The sequence below is a fragment of the Channa argus genome, chromosome 2 (genome assembly GCF_033026475.1).
Source record: "Channa argus isolate prfri chromosome 2, Channa argus male v1.0, whole genome shotgun sequence".
In the NCBI taxonomy this organism is placed as follows: domain Eukaryota; kingdom Metazoa; phylum Chordata; class Actinopteri; order Anabantiformes; family Channidae; genus Channa; species Channa argus.
The window spans coordinates 28,567,285-28,590,406 of record NC_090198.1 but is presented as its reverse complement, the minus strand read 5'-3'; the positions used below and the strand labels follow the sequence as shown (position 1 = coordinate 28,590,406).

At 40.9% G+C, this 23,122-nt stretch overlaps 1 protein-coding gene across 3 annotated transcripts; it reads left to right on the top strand.

Annotated features, from left to right (window-relative positions):
* Positions 1-1,952: 1,952 nt before the first annotated feature.
* On the top strand, positions 1,953-17,563 carry LOC137106354 (AN1-type zinc finger protein 3-like). 3 transcript variants are annotated; one of them, XM_067489463.1, is made up of 7 exons: positions 1,953-2,308; positions 8,939-9,104; positions 9,520-9,560; positions 10,115-10,303; positions 12,295-12,360; positions 14,246-14,458; positions 16,966-17,563. In XM_067489463.1, the coding sequence occupies exons 3-7, from the start codon at positions 9,533-9,535 to the stop codon at positions 17,118-17,120; spliced, it is 651 nt and encodes a 216-aa protein (XP_067345564.1). In that variant the 5' UTR covers positions 1,953-2,308; positions 8,939-9,104; positions 9,520-9,532; the 3' UTR covers positions 17,121-17,563. The 3 variants fall into 3 exon arrangements, with proteins under 3 accessions (XP_067345564.1, XP_067345552.1, XP_067345575.1); XM_067489451.1 differs by lacking the exon at positions 8,939-9,104; XM_067489474.1 differs by lacking the exons at positions 1,953-2,308; positions 8,939-9,104 and adding an exon at positions 2,496-2,579.
* Positions 17,564-23,122: the final 5,559 nt, after the last annotated feature.

The following is a 23,122-nucleotide window of genomic DNA, read 5'->3' as shown; positions in this document are numbered from 1 at the left end:
GGGCCAAAACTGGTTCTTGCCTTGCTACTGTACACCCGGTCACCGTTGTTATCTGTTTATTTGAAACAATACATCCCATCAGAAATATCATGTATTTGGGCGGTGGGATAATGTCCGCAGAGAAAAGACGAAAGGTTTGCTTTGACTGGGACTGAGTGGCAATTAACAGCTAAGGTCTTGCTAGCCCTGTGTGGCCCTGCACTGAAATATGGGCTCTTAGCAACACTGAAAAACGAGATTCTGCAGTCCTCTGCGGTTCACCCCTCCTCCTGTCTAACTAGCTAATGAACTATCAGCTATCTATCTTCATTCCACTCAGGGCCCACTTGTCCTTCCCTGCAGACAGAAGCTATTTCTTGGCAAGTCCTGCTGAGGGGGATCCAAACCTCCTGGCTCTGAAGCAAAGTGTTGCATTTTTCTAAAAGGCGTTTTAAGGTGAAAAACAGAATTCACTGGTGCTATTTCTGTTCCTGTCATAGCAACATCAATATTTGTGAACATGAAACAAGCTCATTCCCCAGCTTCAAAACCATCACCAAAATTCCAAATCTTGGGCATTGAACAACTTTTGGTTGTCTATAAGAACAATCTGATTTTGCTCTAAATTAACTTGTTGACTTATCCAGCCATCCATAAAGATACACGTGATTAACATGTAAATTGCTGTGGACCAAACATGTACTGTATAAAGAGCCAGCATTTGAAACATACAGACCCACTTCACATTTTCATGTTAAAACAAAGCGATAATTTACTGCAGGTGGGCATCAACAGCCTGAATACCTCTAAAGGGCACATGAGGCAATACAAGGGCAGCATGGTGGTTAAGGGGTTAGCACTGCCTGGAGAAATGTCCAGGCTGTACCCGGACTCCTGCCCCAATGACAGCGGGGATAGGGTCCAGCTGCCCTGTGCCACTGAACAGGATAAGCAATTACAGACAACGGATGGATGTATAGTAATACAAGCATCCTTTTCCCCACTACACTCTAAAACGTATATTAAGCTCATACTTTTCATACCCTGCTGCTCAGTGATGTACATTTAAAAGGTATTTGCCACTTGTATCAGTTCGGTCACACAGAAACCACAGGTCGTCTTACTGGATACGAAAACGTTTCCTTTACACAATGAGTTTAAATTACTTCCATTAGGATGGAGTTTGTATGTCCGAAGCGATACGTGACGTCTTCCATTCCAACAGCTTTTGGTTGTTTAGACAATGGGGCCTTTTTCTTTTGCAGCATATTTAACACCATTAACAATGACAACAGTTGAGTGCAATTAATCTTCCTTCTTCTGTAGTATATTATGTAATGCTTTATTTTACACGGTCCACATTTTCCAGATTTCCTAGAAATGTGAAACTAAATTACAGCTTATTTCCAGGAAATTATGGGGAATATTTGCAGGAAGTTATTTAGACATTGCCCCTCTGTGACATTTAGGCTTTGTAACTTTTCTTGTTCCACGCAACGTTGCTAAGTAACAGAAAGTGGCGACCCTTATGTTCTTTCCCATAATTTTCACGTTTAAAAGTTTGTCTATGGAATCTGGAGTAGACACAATGTAATTAACAGTAATGCGATTATTACTAATAAGAAAACAGTGTTTTCGACCTAATTTCGTTCTTTATGTACATTTCAGAACACACATGAGTGTAGAATGAAATTACTACGTGTGTACTTCTACCACAGCTTTGCTGACGGTCCTGGCCTTTCAAGTTGTGTGGATCATACCATGTTCACTCAAGCGCTCGTCTGAGTCACAACGTTAAAAGGAAGTAGTCTGTATATAGAAGTAAAATTGTTTATTAGCATGCGGATTGTTTAGCACTATTACCATCCATTGTGCTATTCCTCACTTCATGTTCAGCACAAACACACCAGTTTAACTTTTCCCTTTGCAGCAACTCCCTCCTGCGGCAGTGGTTTGCTCCACGCTCCAGCTGATCGGCCCAGGATTCCCCGGTGACTCCGTCCTTCGCCGATTTAACGGCTCCGGTGCCTCGGCGTCGATGAAACTGTTTAAATTTCACCAAATCAGTGGCCGTTCGCGTCTGCAGAAGTGTTTATCGTCTCGTGGAACTCTGGCGGGTAGTCTTGCCGGGGTATTCGCTCGGCACTTGTCAAATCTAGGGGAGTCTTAACTAAAGGCAAATACGAGGCCCTCACGCCGTCCCCGGATTCACCTGCTACTCGTAGAGCCTCGCACGGAAGACCGACATGGGGGACACGGGGAGCGAGGGCAGCAAGCCTCCGAGTAACGTTAACGTTATGCCTCCGCGCTGCCCCTGTGGATTCTGGGGGTAAGACGTATTACCTTTAAGGTGTCTTGCTTTGAAATGCTTTCTCTCTCTGCCGACAGCTAGCATAGAGTCGTTAGCAGTTAGCGTTAGCAGCTCAGGCAGGGATGAGCCGCTTTTCTTATTACCCCCCCTCCTCCCCCTCCCCATTGTTTTGTAGCATTAGCTGCTAGCTAACCCCAGCTTGCCTCTTGTAGAGGAAGAGACGGACAGGGGTGTGGACTAAGTCCTCTGGGTAACGTGACAGGTGTGACGGGGCTAATAAACCACACAGGTAAAGTACTGAGACCCTTGTTAAGCCACGAATTGGACAAAACGGGCAGTGATGGTTTTAGCAGCTCAAATGAGCCGAAAAGCAGGTTAGGTGCTAAAATACTGACACCTCGCTGCACACACTGCCACTGTATGTTTGTTTGGCCTTTTCTAGGCGCATTTCTTAGGGGCCACTTTGCCTCAGCAAAGCTAATTTTGACGTTGTGTGACTTTATAAGTGTTGGGCACTTGTTACTATTAGGGGGTCATTGTAGGGGAAGTTATAATAAGGACAAAATCCATCGTAAAGTTTTCAACCATACAATGCAAGTAGATACAAAGTGTTTACAAAGCTGGAAATTAAGTTCCATTTTGGGTTTAATGGAACAGCCCAGGAATCCTCATAAGCCACATCTGGTCACACAGTTTTTCTGTATTATATGTGTGTACATTACGGGTATAGTAGGGAGTTTTTTGACTCTAGTAGATAGATTTTTACATACCATAGCTGTAGTCTTCAATTTTACGCTCACCAGCTTTTAAGCTGCTTCGTTAATCAGCCAAGTTCTCTGGGTGAAAATACCTTGTTGATGCCAGAGGTCAGAGGAGCCTCAGGATGTGAAACTTCGAGGCAGTTGGGCTACAGCTGCAGAAGACCACGACCGGTGCCACTCTTTTGAAAATAGAACATTGGAAAAAACGCCTGGTCCGATCTTTTTCCGCTGTATTAATCCAAAATGAAGTATTAAACCATCAATCTATTAATCTTCTATCAGTGGTTCAGGCTGATGCTGCTGGTGGTGGTGTAATAATATGGGGGATATTTTCCCGGCACACTTTGTGCCCCTCATCAATTGACCTAATAAAGTGGCCAGTAATAAGTGTAGCTGTATTGTAAAAGAGTGGAAGCAGTGTCAGTGACAGACTGTGTCTTTCCCTAATTGCTATTCACATAAGCTAAGATGCTGCCTTAAAGGACCTATTTCCCTACTTGCATGTTTTAGGAAGTGATCTATGTGGAGGTGACTGTTCACTCACTCAGAACAAATACTCTTGCATTGCCAGTCACCAGATATTATTATCAGAAATGGTATTTCCCATAAATAGCAAAATACAGAATGTTGTTCAGTGAGGGGTGACCCATCTGTTCATAAGTTTCATAATACAGTGAAGTCTGCAAAAATATCTTGGCATGTCTGTATCCTGTTTCAGCAGCAAAGTTCATTTTTCTTATGTGTTAATGCCCCCTCACATTTATAACAGACTTGTTGGACACTGTCAGTTTTTGTATTGGTTTTCAGCTCTTTTCAACAAGTCCGCGTGATAGTCGGACCTGTTACTAATTCCCTAATTCTCTTCTTCTTCGACTCACTCTCATATTAGTCTTTCTGTCTTCAGTATGACACAGTATTTCTGTAGAATTTTTGTTTAACAATTCCAATTAGAGCCTTATTTATCCAGCCCGTAGTGCAGATGTTGTGATGTTATAAATGAATTGCTGCTGAAGTTTGTAATTTGTGACTGACATTGTAGATAATGTGAGTTAAACTCTGTAAGTTCTTTTTTTTTTTTTTTTAAACCAAAGTGCTGTCACTTACAGCATCACATAAGCCAAATTATAAGATGCACTTAAACCCCTCTGAAGATAAGAAACAGAACTACGAGGGTATTTTTCTGACTGACTGTTGGAGTCTTCATCTAACATGGCATTCAGTGACATCATATCTCTAAGCTGCTTTCCATATTATTATGTCTTGTTTACTTCTGTGGTAAAAGTCAATAGGAGCATTGCTCCACTGAGTAGAAATTTATTTCCTCTGCAGCCGCAAAATGCAAAACATGAGCCAATGTATTATGTCTCTGGGGCAAACTAGGTTTACTAGACACTAGCAGACAGAGGCAATCGCTTTGGATTCAGAGTCTGGATCCTCTAAAATACCCATCTTCTTGGGGTGCTTCCCCTAAGAGGAGAACTGCGAGGATTAATAGATTTACAGAGTGAGCCCCCTTCACTCTGCAAACAGACAGAAAGGAGGGTTCATTGTCTGGCTTCACTCTATACCGAAAGGTTAAGATATAGCCTCAAAAGGAGTTCACTGTTTGTCTTGTCTCACTTTGTGAGAGAGAACTGTGATTCTCAAATGCCTATACTTTGTAGGTTTTAGAGAAATCTATCCAACCAGCAAAGAAATCTGCAGCAATTTTTAAAATTGACAGTTTAAGGTTTAAGCAAAAAGAGTAAAGTCCACTGGTCCCCCCCCCCCCCACCCCCCACAACCCTAAACAGGATAAGCAGCTACACATAATGCATGGAATTGGGAATAATTAAGAATAGCAATATTGATAATGAGGATGATTGCTAGTTATAGCTCTTCTTTTGGTGATGAAGACACTGCTGAACTCCCCTTGTCTCTCCAAATATAAATATGTTCTAACGCGGAGGAAAACTGAAGGTGTAGTCTGGCACCATCTGCCAACCATTTTATTCAACAAGGCCATATTATGCTCTTTTGTATTTTTAACTCTATCTTAACCGTTGTGTATTTGTATGCATATCAAGTTCCAAAATGTGAGCTGAATATATATATAGAAGTTGCACACAAAAAAATTGCATGTCTCTGTCTGCTCTGTTGACTCTGTTGTGAGACTTTCTAAGGCTTTTCTGCAGAGACTTTCTCTGGATCGTACTAAAAATGTTTTCCACAGTCCTATGTACAAATGTCATAAGTTCACAAACAGCCGTCTGTCAGCACCGACTCACTTGCACCCACATTACGACTATATTACGCCTATGGCACAGATTAGCTAGGAAGTTTGTCCACTTCTCTCTTTGGCCCATTGAAAGGCCACTTCACTTCAAGCTGGCCAATCAGAACTGAGTAAAACTCGGTTAAAGGCCCCTAAAGAGGCTGGAGCTAAAAGAAAGAAAAGCTTCTGCATAAAGACGTGCTAAGAGTTTTTATTCTGGGGCTCAGAATAAAAATGTAAACCCCAAATTATGCATAATGTGGCCTCTTGAACCACTGGACAACTGCCAAAGTGTGTACAAGGTCAAATCTTTATCTGCAGTGTCTCTGCCGATAGTCGGTGATAGTTTTATAGTAGTTGATGAGCAACTAGACCTAATCTTAATAGATACGTTGTTGTCATGTGATCTTTCCCGACTCTATTAGTTGACAAGGGTTTCTTGAATGCGTCATTATGTACCAGAGCAGAACACAATCAATTGTGTAATTATTTAGGCTAAACTCAAAGAATATGCTGATGAGTTTGGATATAAATAAAACTTACTTCTCAAGTGCACTCTGAAATGGGACAGCACATGTTGCTTGGTCATGATGGATTTGGTGCAGAAATCCAGCTCCTTAGTTGGAATTTATTTTTATTAGCTTTATTGGACAAGTGGGACACCTTGGATAATCAAGACCCAGACAGAAAGACTTGCATCATTTCGGTAGAAATCATCTTTTCCTGCATGTATCAGCATGATGTATGAGAGGAGGCAGACTCAGGTGCATCATGCGTGGCTGTGACTGGTGCTCTTTGGCTCATAAACCATAATTGCATTTGACATTTAGAAAGAGATGTCAAAGTAATGCGTGACTTGTGTTTTGTTATTCCCCCCCCTGAGAGCTGCTGGCTTGATTGTCTCAAAGTGATCTTTGCCAGCAGAGACAAAAACACGAGACATTGAGTTTTATTACTCTTTTGCTCGCTTTGAGTAACACAGGTTGATTTTTAATTGCAGATTTCTCTTTTAACAGCAGCTTAGCTTTATTATGCCTGTAACAAAAATAATCCGTCTTATTGACAATGTGTTAATAGGGGTTTGGCTGTAGCTCAGTTGGTAAAGGCCGTTGTTCACAGGCCACAGGGTCAGTGGTTCAAACCCCGGCCCTGCCTATATGTCGAAGTGTCTCTGGGCAACACACTGAACCCCTAACAGGCCATTTCCCATCCCCAGCTGTGCAGTGCCACTCCAAGCCCGGTAGAAACTGGGGAGGGCATGTCAACTTGCGGACAGTTATCCACTGTGGGGGCCCTGAACTCCCGGGATGAGCCGAAAGGGGAAAAAAAAAAAAAAAAAAAACGTGTTAATGCGAATTTATGTTCTTGTTTGTGATCTAATGGCATCCTTGTGGATTGTTTGTGTCTTTGTCCAGGTTGGCTAGTGCAGCTTAACCGGGACTTACATAACAAGTTGACATAGCCCTGTATCTCACTCATGTCCAAACACACCATGTGCTGAAGATGGAATAATTACTTTAGCTTTAAAATATGGCTATATTTTCTATTATTTTTACATTGTTGCACTGTGAACTATCTATAGACACATGGCATAAATTGAATAAATTCAGTTGAGAGAGAGAGAGATCTATCTTATCTAACTAACTTAATACAGATGTGCCTAAACAGTTGTCATGGCCACTAAATATCAGAAACTTGCGAACTGGCATAACATTAGGCAATTTTTCGCGACTGTGACTGAGCATTAACTTTGTTCCTTGTTGTGCGTTTGTACCTTTTTCCAAGTGTGGCTATGAGAGAGTTAGGAGAGAAAAACCTCACGTTATTCCTCCCAGTCCCTCAGTGTTTATTCTAAATTAAGTGGGAGCGTTTATCAGCACTTCCAGGATTTCACAAACCTTTTTCTGATTGTCGTGGCCTGAAATGCCTAATTTTGCTACTGCTTTTCAAGGTTGCAAAGTCGCACAGGATTCACTCATGAATTAATTTGTTGTTGGCAACATTGGGAATTCCTGCAGGGACCTCGAGCATCCTTTTATTGCATCTTGTTTAACCACAGTTGTCTTAGAGTGACCGGCAGAGGCAGCTGGTGGAAGTTGGTGCCATTACTCATTCATTTCTTTTTGGCCTGTAACACACCAAGCCTGCATTGTTTTGGTAGATGATCCAAGGCGATTTGGGTTTGCCCTCATTTTGGCCTGCAGCAAACACTGTGCCATAAACAGTCTTGACGTAGGCTGTGAAAAGATGTGTGCTGCACATTGTCACATTGCTGCCAGTCGTTTAAATGGGATCTTCCTTATGTTCCAAAATGAGTGTATCTCCTGAACGATGGTCAATATAGAAAAGAAATTCATGTATGATCCTGAAAATATGATGAGCTAATTGCTGCATTATTCAAGTAGTTGCTCAGTTAGTTAGTGTATTAATTATTAGATCAATATTGCTACTAATAACAAAAACCATCACATCAATACAATCATTAAAGTGTCTGATTGGCAGAAGTTCCATTGCTAAAGAAATTAAATTAGAAGCTTTTGGTTGGCAAAGAATGGATTTCATATTTGTCTTTATACCTGGCACAACAAATTGTCGTTACAAGATGAAAAAAGGCTGTTTATCAAACTATTTTATAATTTTTTACCTGGTTACATAAAGATAGATGGATGGATTAATCTTTCTCTCTCTCTCTCTCTCTCTCTCTCTCTATCTATATACGGAAGATAATTTTAATTACCAAAATGATGGTTACTTGCAGCACTACTTCAGGTGATAAATGGGCCAAGTGGATCCTTGTAATTCCTCACACTCCTGCAGTTGTTGAATAACCTGTATTGGTATATTTGTACTGCTGAATGCCACTGAGGGGGACAAGATCTTTTAAGCAATTTGGGGCATCCTTCACTCTCATTGTATTTGAGAAAGCTTTTTTACTTACAAACGGGCTGTCATTGTTCTCAACATTGCCTTTTAGGAATTCTAGGTGGATAAATAACCTTGAACTGCCCCTGCAGTTGCGGTTGAAGGGCCCATCAGCGAAACACACATGTCCTCTTGCTGAATACAATCAGTTTTTTGCTTTCAAAATGAAATTGCAAAAGTTACCAACTAATGTACAGAATTTTGTTAAAGAAATTAAAATCTAACCTGCTTCTGTAATATAAAACTCAACTGAGACCTTTCCTGTCACTGTCACTGTCGCTGACAGATGTGCCATCGCCCTCATAACTGAATTAGCCATGAGTGTGGGTGACATAATGTCTGTGAATGCTCTCTATTAACAGATGTGTATCTGTACTTATGTTAAGTTAATTTGTATTTTAACACTCGTGTCACTAACATTTAAGAGAACTTAATTTCCTCAAAACATTTATCAGCCATCCAAGCCTTTGCTCCTTTGTGTCACTCAAGCTGAATCACCAAGGCGACAGAGCCCATCTTCCCGTCTGCTTCAATCAAATATTCTCATTAGTAACAGCAGTGTGCCAGCTATGTAACAGACTAATTGTGAGCACTCTGTTTAAACTTCACTCAGCCTAACAAGCATGCAGGTGTTTATTTTTCTCTCTCACCATTTCTCACATCTTCTGGTTCCTTAATTAATCTGTGAATTGATTATCTCTGATTTCTCAGGTTGACAACAGGATCTAACTTTACGGTTTACCCAGTTTCATCTTCCTCACTGCCTGCACCTCATGATGAGGTGTCCTAACTCACTCCATCCTCCACACACCAGCAGACTGACACACAGCCCTCAGGTTGACTGCAGCTGACCCTACATTTAGAAATGAGGACAAAGGTGTGCAGCCATGTGCCCAAAATAAATAGAATGTGACTGATAGCAGTGACCGTCACGCTCAGTGCGCAGACAGTAAGGACGAGGGCTGGAGAGGAAATGAGAGGAGCCGTCTTAGAGGAGAGTCACAGCCATGAGCAAGGCATCAAATATACCATGTTATATTTGGTATTCCTGAAGATATGAAATAACAGTGACACAGTCTGCTACTTAAACATTGGCAGCCTTATAGAATGGCAGCTGTGGATGGAGTGAATTATTTGCTTGGAACATGCTCCCCACTTTGAATTTTTCTGTAGCAGGATCTCAAACATGTCAGCCAAGGATTAGGACTTTATAGGCCTCAATCTATTGGAACCTTTAAACAAGCTGTTTGATTAACACTCTTGCTTTTTCTGTCTTTTTTTTTTCTCCGCAGATCGAGCAAAACTATGAATCTCTGCTCAAAATGTTTTGCAGGTAGGTTCTTCCTGGGTTTTGTGGTTTGCCTTGTCAGCTGCTCTTGTGTTAAACATCAATCTGGGGTTAAAAACTGTCTCCGCTGCTGTATTTGCTCTGCAAAGACCTTGAGTCGAATAAGAGAGAGGAAGAAAGAAAGTCTGAGAAGGAAACTCAGGGGTAAAAAGTGTCATGCTCACTCACCCCTAACTCTGTTTACTCTGTGAAGATGTTTATGAAATAGTTTGAAGGACAGGACATTTTAAACTACAGTATTTATTAACCGGTCCAACATGAATTTGACTTACATTTTTGTTGGTATTTGCTTGATAACCATGAGGCAGTTGCTATTTTTGCTGCTACTTTTTACCAACAAGGGGAGAAATGTTTTAGAAACCATCATTTCTGGGACTTTTGCTTAAACATCTTAATGTTTAAGCAAAAGTTAATGTTTGGTCATTTCTGGCTCAGACTTTACTTTACCTCTGATAAAATCAGTACTAAAGGGAAAAAAAAACACTCCATACGCTTTGAGAAATGTACACACACATTATTTTTATTTTTCGTTTTAATAGATGTCCAGAAGAAACAGACAGACAATGATTGCACCCCAAAGACCCCCTCAAGCTCCAGTAGCAGCCAAGAAGACATCTTCTGTAAAGAAGCAAGCGGCAGCATTAGTCAGTCCCTGATGTCACTGTCTAATGCATCAGAAGACCCTTCGTCTGGAGAGATGGGCGTTACATCTCTACCTGCTCAAGATGGTAAGAAAGCAGTTGATCAGTGAGTAATTACTGACACTTTCCATGGGCCGTACTTCACTGAAAGATTAGGTAGGTTTTCTCTACTATTCTTTGGCTTGTGTACTAATATTAGGTATTTGTATCAGCCATATTTTGTAGAATTGGTATCAGCCAAATTAAGGCTGATTCATTTCTGATCCCTATTTAGTTTTTCTGTTTTGCTTCAGTAACATAACTGATGTTCACTCTTTATGGTCCCTGAATGCCTCCTGAACACAGTGACAGCCTGATCACCCTGTTGTTTTTTTTTTTTTTTTTAACGGAACACCCACACACAGAGGAAAGAGAAAGGATTACTTACAACGAGAAAAGCAAATATCCAATTTTTTTAAATGTTTTTATGATGTATCAGTAAAGTGGCCTGAGACTCATGAAAGCCTACGGAGAGGTGGGATGTGTGACCTGCAGATGTTGAAAATGTGGATATTCCTTTTCTCATGCGATTTTTAAATATTAAAAAAGGTAGACAACGCGCTTGGGTTGCACTGCACAAACGCCTCAGCTTGTTGATTAAGCTTATTGCATTTATCAAAAAGTCAGTTTAAAAAAACAGAGAGGTGGCAGCTTTTTTATGTATCTCTAGTATTACGATCAAAACTAAACCACTGTAGCCTTTACTCCGGGCCTCTTTCTGCAGAACACTGCCAACGTGAAGCAGCAGCAGCAGCTGCAGTGCCCCTGCACTGGCTATATTTGTCCTCATGGCACAGATAGAGAGAATGATAGGAAAGGGTATCTATTCAGAAGTGAAGGTTTTTAAGAGGACACCTACAATTGCCAGGGCATCTGTCATCGCTATACACTGACAAGGTTATTTGCGGAGGCAGAGCCAGGAAAGGACAATAAAGTGGCTACTGAAAGGATGTGTAAGAATTGTGGAAAATGTGCTCACAACAACCTGGTCCCCTGTTACAGCTGGAGCTCAGTCATAAGAGTAATACGACTACATCGTTATTGCTAATTCAGAAAAACTAGTTATAGGCTAATTCACACACAAATTCAAACATGGGGAATGAATGTATCTCCGTTTGCCCGGCATATTGATACGAATCCAAAAACATTTCACCTTAGGTTATAGATCTTATATTGTTGTGACTTGCTATAGCTCATTTCACTGCTAATATGTATTACTCAATGATGGACTAATGCAGCACGTATTCAATTCGACCTGATCACCTAAAGAAATGTTGGTACTGTTCTGGGAAACATCAAAGCATGAACCAAGATGTCGTTGGCAGAGCTGCAGTATACAGTAAATTTAAAAGTGAAATGTGTGCATAAGACATGTTTTTGGTTCCGGTATGAAACGCTTTCAACCGACTTCTAAAACTGTGTTAGTATCAGATGGATTATATAAGGTACACATGGTACGATGTCTTTTTTTCCTCCACCCAGCGGTGGTGTCTTGGCTGGGCTCAGTCTGCACACATGCATGCTGCAGTCTCTACTTCACAGATCTCTATAACGGTTGCTATGGGGAAATGGAAGCTCACAGCATAGTAAAGAATTACACACACACCCCCGACATGCTCCTGTTATCCTGCTACTGCTACTGGAGCGTTTCTGCAGCTGCCAGAAGTCACACAAACCGCTTTTGTACTTAGGCTTGGACAATTAAAAACTCTTTTCTGCTCAGGATAATCTTGACCTAATCTGTCAGTTATTTACAGCTGAACAATTACTTTACACACTTTTCTTTTTTAATGAGGATATGTCTGATTACGATCTGTGGGCGTATGCATTTTGGGACATTTTACACAGTTTCTCTTTTGAGATTCTGTATTGATTAAATATGTAGCAACTTCATCTAAATAAATTTAGCCAAGACAAACTTGAATTTTCCATGTGTGAGAAATGTTTGTCTTAATAGGAAGACGCTAACATTCTTATGTCCCGTCTTTTCTTCTATTGTCCACTTTGCCTCCCTTTTGCTCCTGGTATTTCTCTTTCAGAAGTTTCCAGTACAGACCAAGTATTCAGTTCACTCTCCACTCCCACAAAGCGCTCGTTTGAGTCAGGTATGCCAAAGGTCTTCTACTACTACTACTGTGCCTGTTATTGTGTGTTGTACTATGCACCTGTCATGTCCGCTGTTAAGGAGTTGCAGTGCAGGGCCCTGTAGCATCTACAGCATCAGATTGATCCACAATGGCCCGGTTAATTGTTCTTTCAGGGAAAACGCAATGGAAAAGATATTGAATATGCAAGAGGGCACAAATATTAAACCAATAAAGTGTTTACTAGACTGAATGCTGGCTATAAATGTACAATGCATGTAAATGCATAAGCAATAGTTAGTGATAACCTAAATGTAATTAGATGTAATTGTAGAGGGGCCACAGATGGGACCCTAGCTCAGTGGTTAGCCCTGTCACATCACAGTAAGAAACTGGGTTTGATTCAATATATTTTTAAGGAAAGCTTTGGTTTATTTCAGCCTGGCATGTTTCCCATAAATACTGCTATTGTGGCATATGGGTCACGCTAACTTTGCACTTTCCTCTAAATCCCTACAATGGAGGTGGCAAGTGTCGTATTGCAAGGCAACCACAGTGAGCCGCCCACAGCTTTCCAAATGAGGTGGAGATCTAAAAACAGCGATTTCCCTTTATTATGTTTTCACTCTTAGGTGATGCAACCTGCTGCACGCACACAAACGCTTGCACATGAGTTACCTGCAGAGTAGACCGGGCTCAGTAGGGTGGTGTGAACATATTGATCCCTTGTGTGATGCAGCGGGATCATGTGGGCGCCACATTATTCTCTTAACACTCAGCATCATTTAAACCTTTTGCTGCAGCTGAGTTTTTGCCATGTCTCTTAAGTGGGCCCATGACGTTTCCTTTAAAGGTGGCGATAGCAGTCTTTTTATGCAGGTCAAAAAAAGTAACACTTAAATCAAAGCTGTATTGTTTTTAGTACAAAAGTCTTGGCCTCATATCTTTTTGTTTTTTAGCAAAAACTGAAACTTTCAAGTTGTTGACTGACTGCTTTTACATTCCAGTTGGTGTAAATTGGCTCTAGAGATTTGCCAGTACAACATCAGCCATGCAGAAGGAAGCCGGTTTTTTTTTATTTATTTTTTTTTATCACAACATACACTTGCACATCTACAGACACACATGGGGATCGATGGGGCAGGCTAGGGGTTTCTGGATGCTGAGCTTGGCCTAGTTCTCGGAGATTTATTGAGCGCTGATCTGCATTCGGCCAGGCCAGGGAAAAAGTCCACAGGATTGATGGGGAAAGCCGAATTAAAATTCCAGCCAACTGGTGAAAACTCTCTACATGCTCTTCTTGTGTCAGGTGCTGGGTTGAAAGTAATCTAATGCAGGAGAACCATTAATCTCCAAAGCACCTTCCTTCATTTAACACAAAGAGGCAGTTTGGTCCCAGTGTTCAATCATCTATTCTCTTCTGTTGCAGACCTCACTAAATCAGAGATGATGTCTTTATATATTAAATGAACGTTGTCACGGATCATTGTTATTGGAGGTCTGATATTTCTCTTGAAATTCTGGTCAGACCTGCAGTCCTGAACACAGATATGATGAATGCTTCTTGGGTTATTATGTGGGAAGGGGAGTAATAAAAGGTGGAGAAGGTTTTGCCTGCCAATGTGATGGGAGCTTAATTATTTAAAACCATTTCTAGCCGGTTGCTTAACCTTCACGTGCATTTTCATCATTTGACAAAAGAAAACGGATTTTCTTTATTTTATGGAAGCTGGGTTAATGTGGCTCCCGGCTTTTAGTTCCTCGCTGCATTAACAATCTACATTTTCTCAATTTTGGGCGAATTCCAAAATACATTAACTATATACTTTATTGATTAAAACAGTTTGAGTTTGCAGCTGTGAAGCACACGAAAAGAATGGATGCATGTTTCTTTGTGTTTCTTCAGCCTCTGAGTCCGAAAGCGATGTCTCACCTGAGAAGCGACCGAGACTGGGTGATGTGCCAGAGGGCGATGACTCTTCCTCATCATCGTCATCTTTGTCGGCCACGTCGTCGTCCTCGTCTCGCGTTGGCTGTAAACAGCGGGGCCGCAAACGTTGTCATCGCTGCCAAACCAAACTGGAGCTGGTGCAGCAGGAGCTGGGCTCCTGTCGCTGTGGTACGATGATAAACCTCCCATATGCAACATCACACATCAAAACGCATAGAGTTGCACGTGAACATGGAGAGGCCAGCTCCCACACCAGAGCAGTGGTCTCCATTGGGCTGCATGTCAGTTAACTTGGTCCTAGTTTTATGAAATGTACATTTAGTGCAGTGAAATGCTCCTGCTACCTGTGCGAGTGCTTGTGTGTTAGGAGAAATGGCGATGACCAGAGTGTGTGTGTGTTGGCCTTGGGGGACCATTACAGAAAGCCCGAATGTTTCAGTTTGCACATAAAACATAAACCAATTACCACGAACACTAATGCACTTTAAACCAATACTCGGCTTGCTAATCAACTTGTTTGCATACAAATTAAAGTACTTTAAAAGTCACAGCTCTTCACTGCTTAAAGACCATCTGGTTAAACCCATGTAATCATTTCTAAATTGGAAATTGCCTTTCTGCTTAATGCATGGACCATTCTTCTTCAATAGTCCAATACTTACTATGAAAACATGCTTTTTACAGACTTGAGGGGAAATGGTGGCAATTATAGTGATTTCTGACTATTGCAGTAATTGCAGATTACTTTGCTAATGGTTCTGCAGGATGTTGTACGGTGTAAGCCAAGAAGGTTTGATAATGAGTTGAAAGCACGAAATGCCTTTCAGACTTAAATGGGAAAGGAAAAATAGCTCAAGTGGAGTATCACATCCAATGTTGTCACCCTCAGTAGACTTGTTGTTACACACAGGCTACAATATTCATCTCGTGAGTTGTTAGTGTAACAAGCTTACAAAGCTGATTGATGTGAAGAACCAACAAAAGCAGGAGCTTATTTCTGCTTGGTACGTCCATTGTCTCTTACTTTAGAAGTCAAGACAATGACCAGTGCATATGAACGGGCTAAGCCTTATTGATGCAGACATACCTGCAGTATGTTTTGTATAAACATGTTAGGTAGCATCATAGTTAATTGATAATGTTAAAATTATTGCGTCATTTAGCTGTAACTGTAACATTTATAATCACATAATACCTGCAATACATTTTTACCTGCCAGCGTGACTCGACAGGGATGATGAAAAGCACTAAAACGATGGCTTAATGCTTAATAATTGATGTTGTTACTGTAAAAACTGCTAATGTTGAAATTATTTCTGTAAAGTCTAATAGTGTGTGTGTGTGTGTGTGTGTGTGTGTGTGTGTGTTAGCTTATTACTTTTTGAAATAACATATTTTTCTATTTTAACTGCCAGCTTTAATGTTATGCAGTAAAACATTAAAAGAACCTCAAACTTAAAGGGCAACTTTAGTTTAGGGTGCAAATGTAGATTAATGTATATTTTTCTTTCTGAAAAACTTCTCCACATGACATCACCAGGAGGTGATTTTTTTTTTTTTTTATTAGAATTAGGAGTTTAAATGATGTCATCTGGGGGAGCTCTGGAAAAGCAGGTTGACCATGATTACAAATTACATAGTGTGAGCAACAAGATGACATAATGTGAAATGAATGTTCCTCCAAGTGATGTCATCTGGAAGCATTTTACAGCTAGAAGTAGACAGATGTTTTAATGTAGGCAACTCAAAGGGAAGTTTAATGGGATTTCTGTACATGTACGGCACAAACTAGAACCAAAGGAAGCAAGTTCAAAACCAGTGAATCGGTCCTTTTAATATATACATGTTTTTTTATTATTATTATTATTATTATTATTATTATTATTATTATTATTATTATTACTACCCAAAAGCGTCGCAGGCCAATGTTGTTCAAAAACAAAAATAATATCAGCATCACAATAAAAGTAAAAAAAAAAAAAATATTATTTTTTTTTTAAACATTGATGGTTTAAAAAAAAAAGTGAATTCAACCTATAGCAAACAATTGTTTAATTCGTTACTGCTACCTCATTAATTTTGCAGGGATTTACCTCTGCCTTCATTAAATTGTTTTTCCATTAGTATTATGAATCTGCTTACAGTATAATTACTACTAAATTTAAACACTAATAATTTTCTTGCGTTTGTTTTAATAATAAAATAACATCCTGAAATATGTGGTTAATTAGACCAATTCTGTCTCGCACAAAGCTGATCTGAATAATACCCCAACTGCACCAACAATTGCATAGCAACCAGCTGTCAAACTGGGCTTTTAATCACCGCTCATTAAATGCCAGCGGTGCTATTATGTGTATTAATGAATGAATTTAAGACTACGAGCGCTAACGAGCTTCTGTGAGCTTAACAAGCCTCTTACAGTGGCGGAGTGTTGCCGCTGAATGAAGTTAAAAGCTGAAGCTATTAACTAGCACGTCTTTCATGGTAACAAAGACACGGCTGCAAAATCTTTTAACACTGATCTTTTCGTATCACAGGAAAAAAGTAAGTAAATTGCAGCTGTTTTAAAATAACTCGGCGTGTTACAAGTTTGGTTGAACTATGCAAGTTCACTGAACTAAACCGCTCTCTCTTTCACCTGCAACCCCCTCCCCCCCACCCCCACCCTCCAGGTAATATCTTCTGTATGCTCCATCGGCTCCCAGAGCAACACGAGTGTCTGTTTGATCACCTGGGCCGGGGTCGCCAGGAAGCTGTCCTAAAAATGGTCAAGCTCGATCGCAAGGTGGGCCGCTCCTGCCAGCGTATTGGAGAAGAGTGCTCCTGAAGAATCTCCGTATTCAGATGGCATCTTAGCATTGACAGGGATTTGGTTGATCTGTTTCCTTTTTTCCATTTTGGTTTTCAAGATCTTTTTTATTTTAATTTAACTCTTTTTATTTTTTTTATTTTTTTTTAATTACGCTTGCTCCCACTGTTAATCCAGATCCTGGTTCTTATCTGCTCCTGTTGGATTGATCATATCCCTGCTGCTAAGATGCCCTTTTGGAGAAATCCAACCCAGGAATGACAGAATGATTAAAAAAAAAAAGCAAATGAAATATACAGTGTCTTCACATTTTTGCTAGCTCCTGACTACACTAGTGTGAGTGGAGTAGGGACGACTAAAAGAACGACGAGCGTAAACACGACTGTCCTGGAAGCCAACTTAAGACTGCTCTTTACCTCAAAAAAAAAAAAAAAAAAAAAAAGAAAGAAAAGAACAAAGAATGACCAGAAAGAGGAGGGGATAGTGACCCTTTGTGTACACTATTGCCACGGCGCTCTATAGACTGTGCTCTTTACCTCAAAATCAGATGGAGCGGCCCTCTACTCTGCGCCAAGCACGGACTCTGTGGAGCAAACCGAGCTAGCCAGACTTAGTTAAAGTCAGTGTCTTACCCCCGGCCGTCCACCACCTTTTAATTCCTGAACCTTCAGAAACACAAACGCCTATTAATTATCCACCTCAGGATATCGAAGCCCGATCGTCACTCTTCCTTCTGCCAACTTGCATCGTTCTCTTGTCAGCTACCGAACACATTTTTACTCCCGTCGTTTTGAGCTTGGTCTACGTGTGACTCGGCCATTGTGGATTATAAGTCGAAGGCGGACTCAAACACGCGTGCTGGTGAGTTGGTTGTCTGTGGATCGCACACAGATGGGTTTTCACCGTCTGAATGGGAGTGAGCAACATGTAATATGTTGAGGATTTTCTCCGTCTTCCTCTTTTTGTCTCTCTGTTCCCCTCAACTCCCCTGTTTCAGAAACACATGGATTATGTTCAAGCATCAGCGGGACATGACGGACATTAAAGTGTGTTTGTAACTTTGGACTGGACCCGCGGTGTCCGCATTGAACATGTCCTTCCATTGAAGATATGCACACATATTTTACGTTGGGTCGTGTGCTCATCACATTGAGCACAAGAAGACACGTTTTCTGAACTAAACCAGAGATGGCAGAGCATAACTCTGAGGTTCCTGTTTGGGATTGTGATGACTTTTTTCAAGTTTCTCATATTGTTTTAGACCTTCGTTTCAATTATCCGCTTAATTTAAGGTCGTTTGTGTCCCTCTAACTTTAAATTCAAGCTTAATTTTAAAAAAAAAAAAAAGTACTATATTGTCCCGATTTCCTTCAAAGCCCCGTGTTTTGATTTGCACCCAGCACGATGAGCTCACATGCTTTCTCCTCTTGCCTCTGACTTTCCCTTTCTCATCTTTGCCACCTATTGATTGCTCTGTTTTTTTTCCTGGTTTCAACCTCTCTCTCCATTTTACTCTTGGTTGTTTTGCTGTAGATGAGAGATGAAGGCTGGTGTTGGCAGAACGTTTAAAAAAAAAAAAAAATGCAAATAATTACTTATGCCATATGTTTTCCTGGTGGACGATGAAAGGAATGAACAGAAAATGCATAATGATTGAATATTCTGTATCTCTACGACGACCTTATTTAACCCCCTATTTTGTGTTTTAGGTTTACTTACACGTTAGCATTGAGCTGCTTTATTTTTTTTTTTCCCGTTGTAATGTGGTTATAAAATGGGAAGATGAATGTGGAAAATTCTTAATTTTTTGTTCCCATTGCTTTACTTTTTCGCTTCCTCTGTCCATTGTTTTCTTTTACTGAGAAACAATAAACTGGATTAGACAAAGTGTGGACGACTCTGGTTTACTTGCTAACATGCTGGATTGAAAACTGGTTTATTTGTTTAATGTATAGTTTTTTGGGGGGGCAAACTCGGGGTGGGATAGAGATACAGCGTATACATTTTGCATTTCATGTATATTTAATGTATGCGAGTCGAGGTCGGGTACCATTCGAAGCCTTCTTGCAACATGTTGCTGGCTTCTATGAAGCTACTCTCATTTACTTATCACATCTGTGTGAGTGTGTTTGTGTGTGAACATGTGTGCTCGCTCATAGAGAAGCAGCGAGGAGTCTCATGGGCCGCTTGCACTAATTTATGATGAAGAATAAGGAAATGTTCAGTACGTAGCGGCGATCAACAGACCTCCTCAAACGCTGAAGTTGGCCGGACAACAGCCTGAGAGGGTCGTCTCGCCCTCTGCACCTAAACGGAGCCGGAACTCGAAGTTATCGCCTAAATGTAAATTAGTTGTAACAGGCTACTTTTGAATGGCTTTAATCTCGTCTCTTCAAACCTGAAGTTTCTCAGCTTTAGGTGTAGACCTCACATTGGGTCTTGGGACATTGCAGACAACATGTGTTCTACGTTACATGGTGACATGCCAGGATCATGAGACTTTTGGAGCGTGAACTCGGCCTTGCTGCTTTTTCTGATACACGTCTTTCTGATGAATTTGTATGAATTGCTTTCACCCACATGCACTGAGGGTTGGAAGTCCCCTCAGGCGGTTTCAGAGCACCTCTCTTTGTTTTGGTTGTTGCTGCCTGTAATCCCCCCCTTTGTGCTTTATGTTGTCTTGATTATATCCTGACACACACCGGATGAAGCACAGTGCCGGGATTGGGTGGCAACGACAGGCATGAGATGTGTATTTGCCGCCTAGCGTTAGAGAGGGATTTGGGGGATAAGATGTTGTGGCCAGTGGTACGTAATCTTGCCGCAGCTCAACAAACAAGGCAGCCTGCCCTTCTCACTGCCTCGATTGGCTGCCATCAGTTAGAAACACCATTTTTGTATTTGGATTAAGCCTCGTTAAATGCTTGTCTCCCTTGCCGCTCTATCTGTGCCTTCACGCTTCGGCTGTTATTACTTTTCCTCTCAGGCTTCCCCCCCACTCCCCCCCCCCCCCCCCCCCCCCACTCGCAGGCTCAAAAGCACTTGTTCGTACTGCACAAGTGAGGGAAAGGATGTTGTGATGTGCTAGTTCCTACTTCGCAGGCACCAGTTCGAATCAGAGCGCGATCTTCTGCCAGAGAAGGTAAAAAAAAGGAAGCGCAGTATCAGTTTTACTATAATGCATCACAGGCTGTTTTCCAGTTGAACAGTGTTATTAGTCTCAGTATGAAAGCGTGTCTGTAATTACATCTGATGCATTACATCCACTTAAGCAGATGATGTTGCACCATCATTTACTGTGTAATGCAAATAGATGACACTGGCTTTAGATCTTAAAACATTAGAGTACACCGACCGATGAAATTTAATGCTGGCGACAATCTACAGGTGGTGGAACACAGTACCCAGAGGGCCTATGCTGACCCCCATCCACCAACACTTTAAATATTAAATTTTTTTTTTTTTTTTTTTAAATAAACTTGATTGTACAAACGCGTATTCACTGAACAGTGTGGTCGACTGTGAACCTGCTCAAAGCTTTATGGGCAGCGTGTAGCTCTGTGTTCTTGTAACGTACACGTGGGCACTCGAAGCACGAAGGCGACATTTGAGGAAGCAACGATGATAAAAAAGGAGAGTTTGCCGCTGACTTCTACAAATTGGCGGGAAAAAAAAGGAAAAAATGCAGAGCTGGCATTCTTGCCGGTGGATGGGTCAGTAATAACTTACACAGTATTGGCTGCTTGCTGTGTTTTGCAGTGTTGCTTTATGTGTATGTCGCGCATGTCGACGGAGGTTTGGCAAATGTAGCAAACTTTTAAAGTGACACTGCAGCTGGTAAAACATGCTCCTTGCATTTCTGGCCGCACGGCTGTGTTGTTCAGCTTTCCACCCTGGTCTCAAGTCTGGCATGGTTGATTGTAGTTTTCTAGCTGTTGTGTTTCTGTTTGTGGTAACTTCACACATGGGAAGAGCTTTATGTCGGCATGCAGAGGTTTGTGGTTATCACACACTGTACGTCAGATAAGATTAAGAAACCTGCAGTTGCAGCAAAGCGTCACAGATGCTGCTGATCATCGCTGATGCTGAATTCTGTCTGTATAGATTCCTGTATGTACATCACTGTTTAGCTTCTGAAGCCGCCTTTGGTGCTTCAGTAACCGCTGTTTATGAGGATTTAAGTATCAGAAGTCTAAAAGCAGATTACACTGAGTAGCGGCAGGGGGAGACAAATGCACCAAAGTACCGAATCCAGTTCGTGGGGCCTTTAAACCTAACACAGACTGTAGCAGTAGTAGATATACATATTTATATATGACACATTTTCAGGGCAGCCAGTCACATGAAATGGAGAAAATGGTTTGGTGTTAAATCGTTAGATAAAGACATAATATACATAAAGTAAATAATATTCTTGATGCTAACAAACATTATGTGCATTGAATTCGCATGACACAGGGAGAAAGTATTGATCAAACTGTACGAAAATCACTGAACCAGGTGATTCCACTAATTAGTTCCACGGCTTCGGTGCGGGTGGAAGTACTAATAACCCCAGCTGATTCTAATTAGCACAGGTATGAGGACTAATTAGTGGAATCACCTGGTTCAGTGCTTTTCTAAGTGTGTGCGATCAATACTTTTCATGTGTTATTGCAATTCAGTTAATTCGTTGGTTAAGCTTTGTTTAATCAGGAAATCTCATTAAGATCTATTTTGCAAGAGACAAGTGAAAACAAATGCCATCAATAAATTACACTTCAGGCCCCCAAACCTCCTTTGAATTTAGTCAGTCAGTTTGCCTCAGTGGGCGTCGCGATCTGTGCGACGACACCCTTTAACCTTTGACCTTTTGAATTGCACGAGCGCAAACTCTCTCGACCACTTTTTAATAAGGGGGGGGGAAAAAAGATTCACCCACTTCTCCTGACTTACTGAGGTAATATCAATCTCTTTTCTTAATGTTGTGTGACCAGCTCCACTTGAAATACGTTTAATTAAAAAAAATAAATAAATTACTGAATAGCAGATTCTGGAGACAAACACTTTCTGGCCTTACATTTATTAGATGTCTTGTAATATGACTCAATGAATTAGAATATTGCTCGGTAATTATCAAGGTTTACAAGCTCAAGATTCGCACTTCAACACTTAATGCAATATAATGTTCACAGCTTGTTTATGTCTTTGCAAGTGTTGTCAGATGGTTTAATGATTTGCTATAGTGCAGGTAGCAGGTTGGACAAACTTGTTAATTAGTACTATTATTATTAATATTATGTATTTTTTGCTTGCCAGCCAGCTGCTAAACTGTCTTTGACTCGTGAAGGAAATGAAAATAAGCTCTTGCGCTTTCAGATGCCCCACCATGCCGTCCAGTTGGTGCTGCCAAATGCCCAGAGTTAAAATATGCTCTTTAATATTTTTTTGCATGTAATTCTACGAGACACATTGAGGCGAAATCCCCTCTTATACCTTATTACTGACTTCACACCATCCTGACCATCTCTGACCACCACAATCTGACACTCTACTGCAGGAGCATCAAACAGCCGTGCCGCTGACATTCGGTCAGGTTCAAGAGAAAATGTGCGGCAACAGAAGACGTTCCCCTCCCAGCGTAGCCATTGCTGTCAGTCAGACTTTTTTTTTTTTTTTTTCCTTTTTTTCCGTGCGACCTTTAAGGAAGAAGCTGACTGCACGCTTCTCTTCGGTCATGGCTGACTTCCACAGAGGGAGATAAACCAGTGGAAGCGTAAGACTCTAATGAAGAAGTTCAACTCAATTTGGTGGTCTCTAGTACGGTGCGAGAGCCTTTAATGGAAAAGAAGAGAGGGTTTCGGGTTCTACATTCAAAGTGATGAGCTCACAAAGCTATATTTATCTGTGCAAAACATTTAGTCGGCGAAGGAACGTAAGCTTCTTTTTGTAATTAACAGAATTTTCTGTTTTTATTTTGTGACCCCTCTCAGTGATAGAAATTCACAATTCTGCATTTAAAATCATCACTTTCTAGCCAC

Excerpts from the sequence above, each read along its gene's own strand:
- LOC137106354 (XM_067489451.1), top strand. The coding sequence starts at position 2,226 with ATGGGGGACACGGGGAGCGAGGGCAGCAAGCCTCCGAGTAACGTTAAC. Across the intron at positions 9,561-10,114 it reads CTGCTCAAAATGTTTTGCAG|ATGTCCAGAAGAAACAGACA; the intron begins GTAGGTTCTTCC and ends TCGTTTTAATAG. Across the intron at positions 12,361-14,245 it reads AAAGCGCTCGTTTGAGTCAG|CCTCTGAGTCCGAAAGCGAT; the intron begins GTATGCCAAAGG and ends GTGTTTCTTCAG.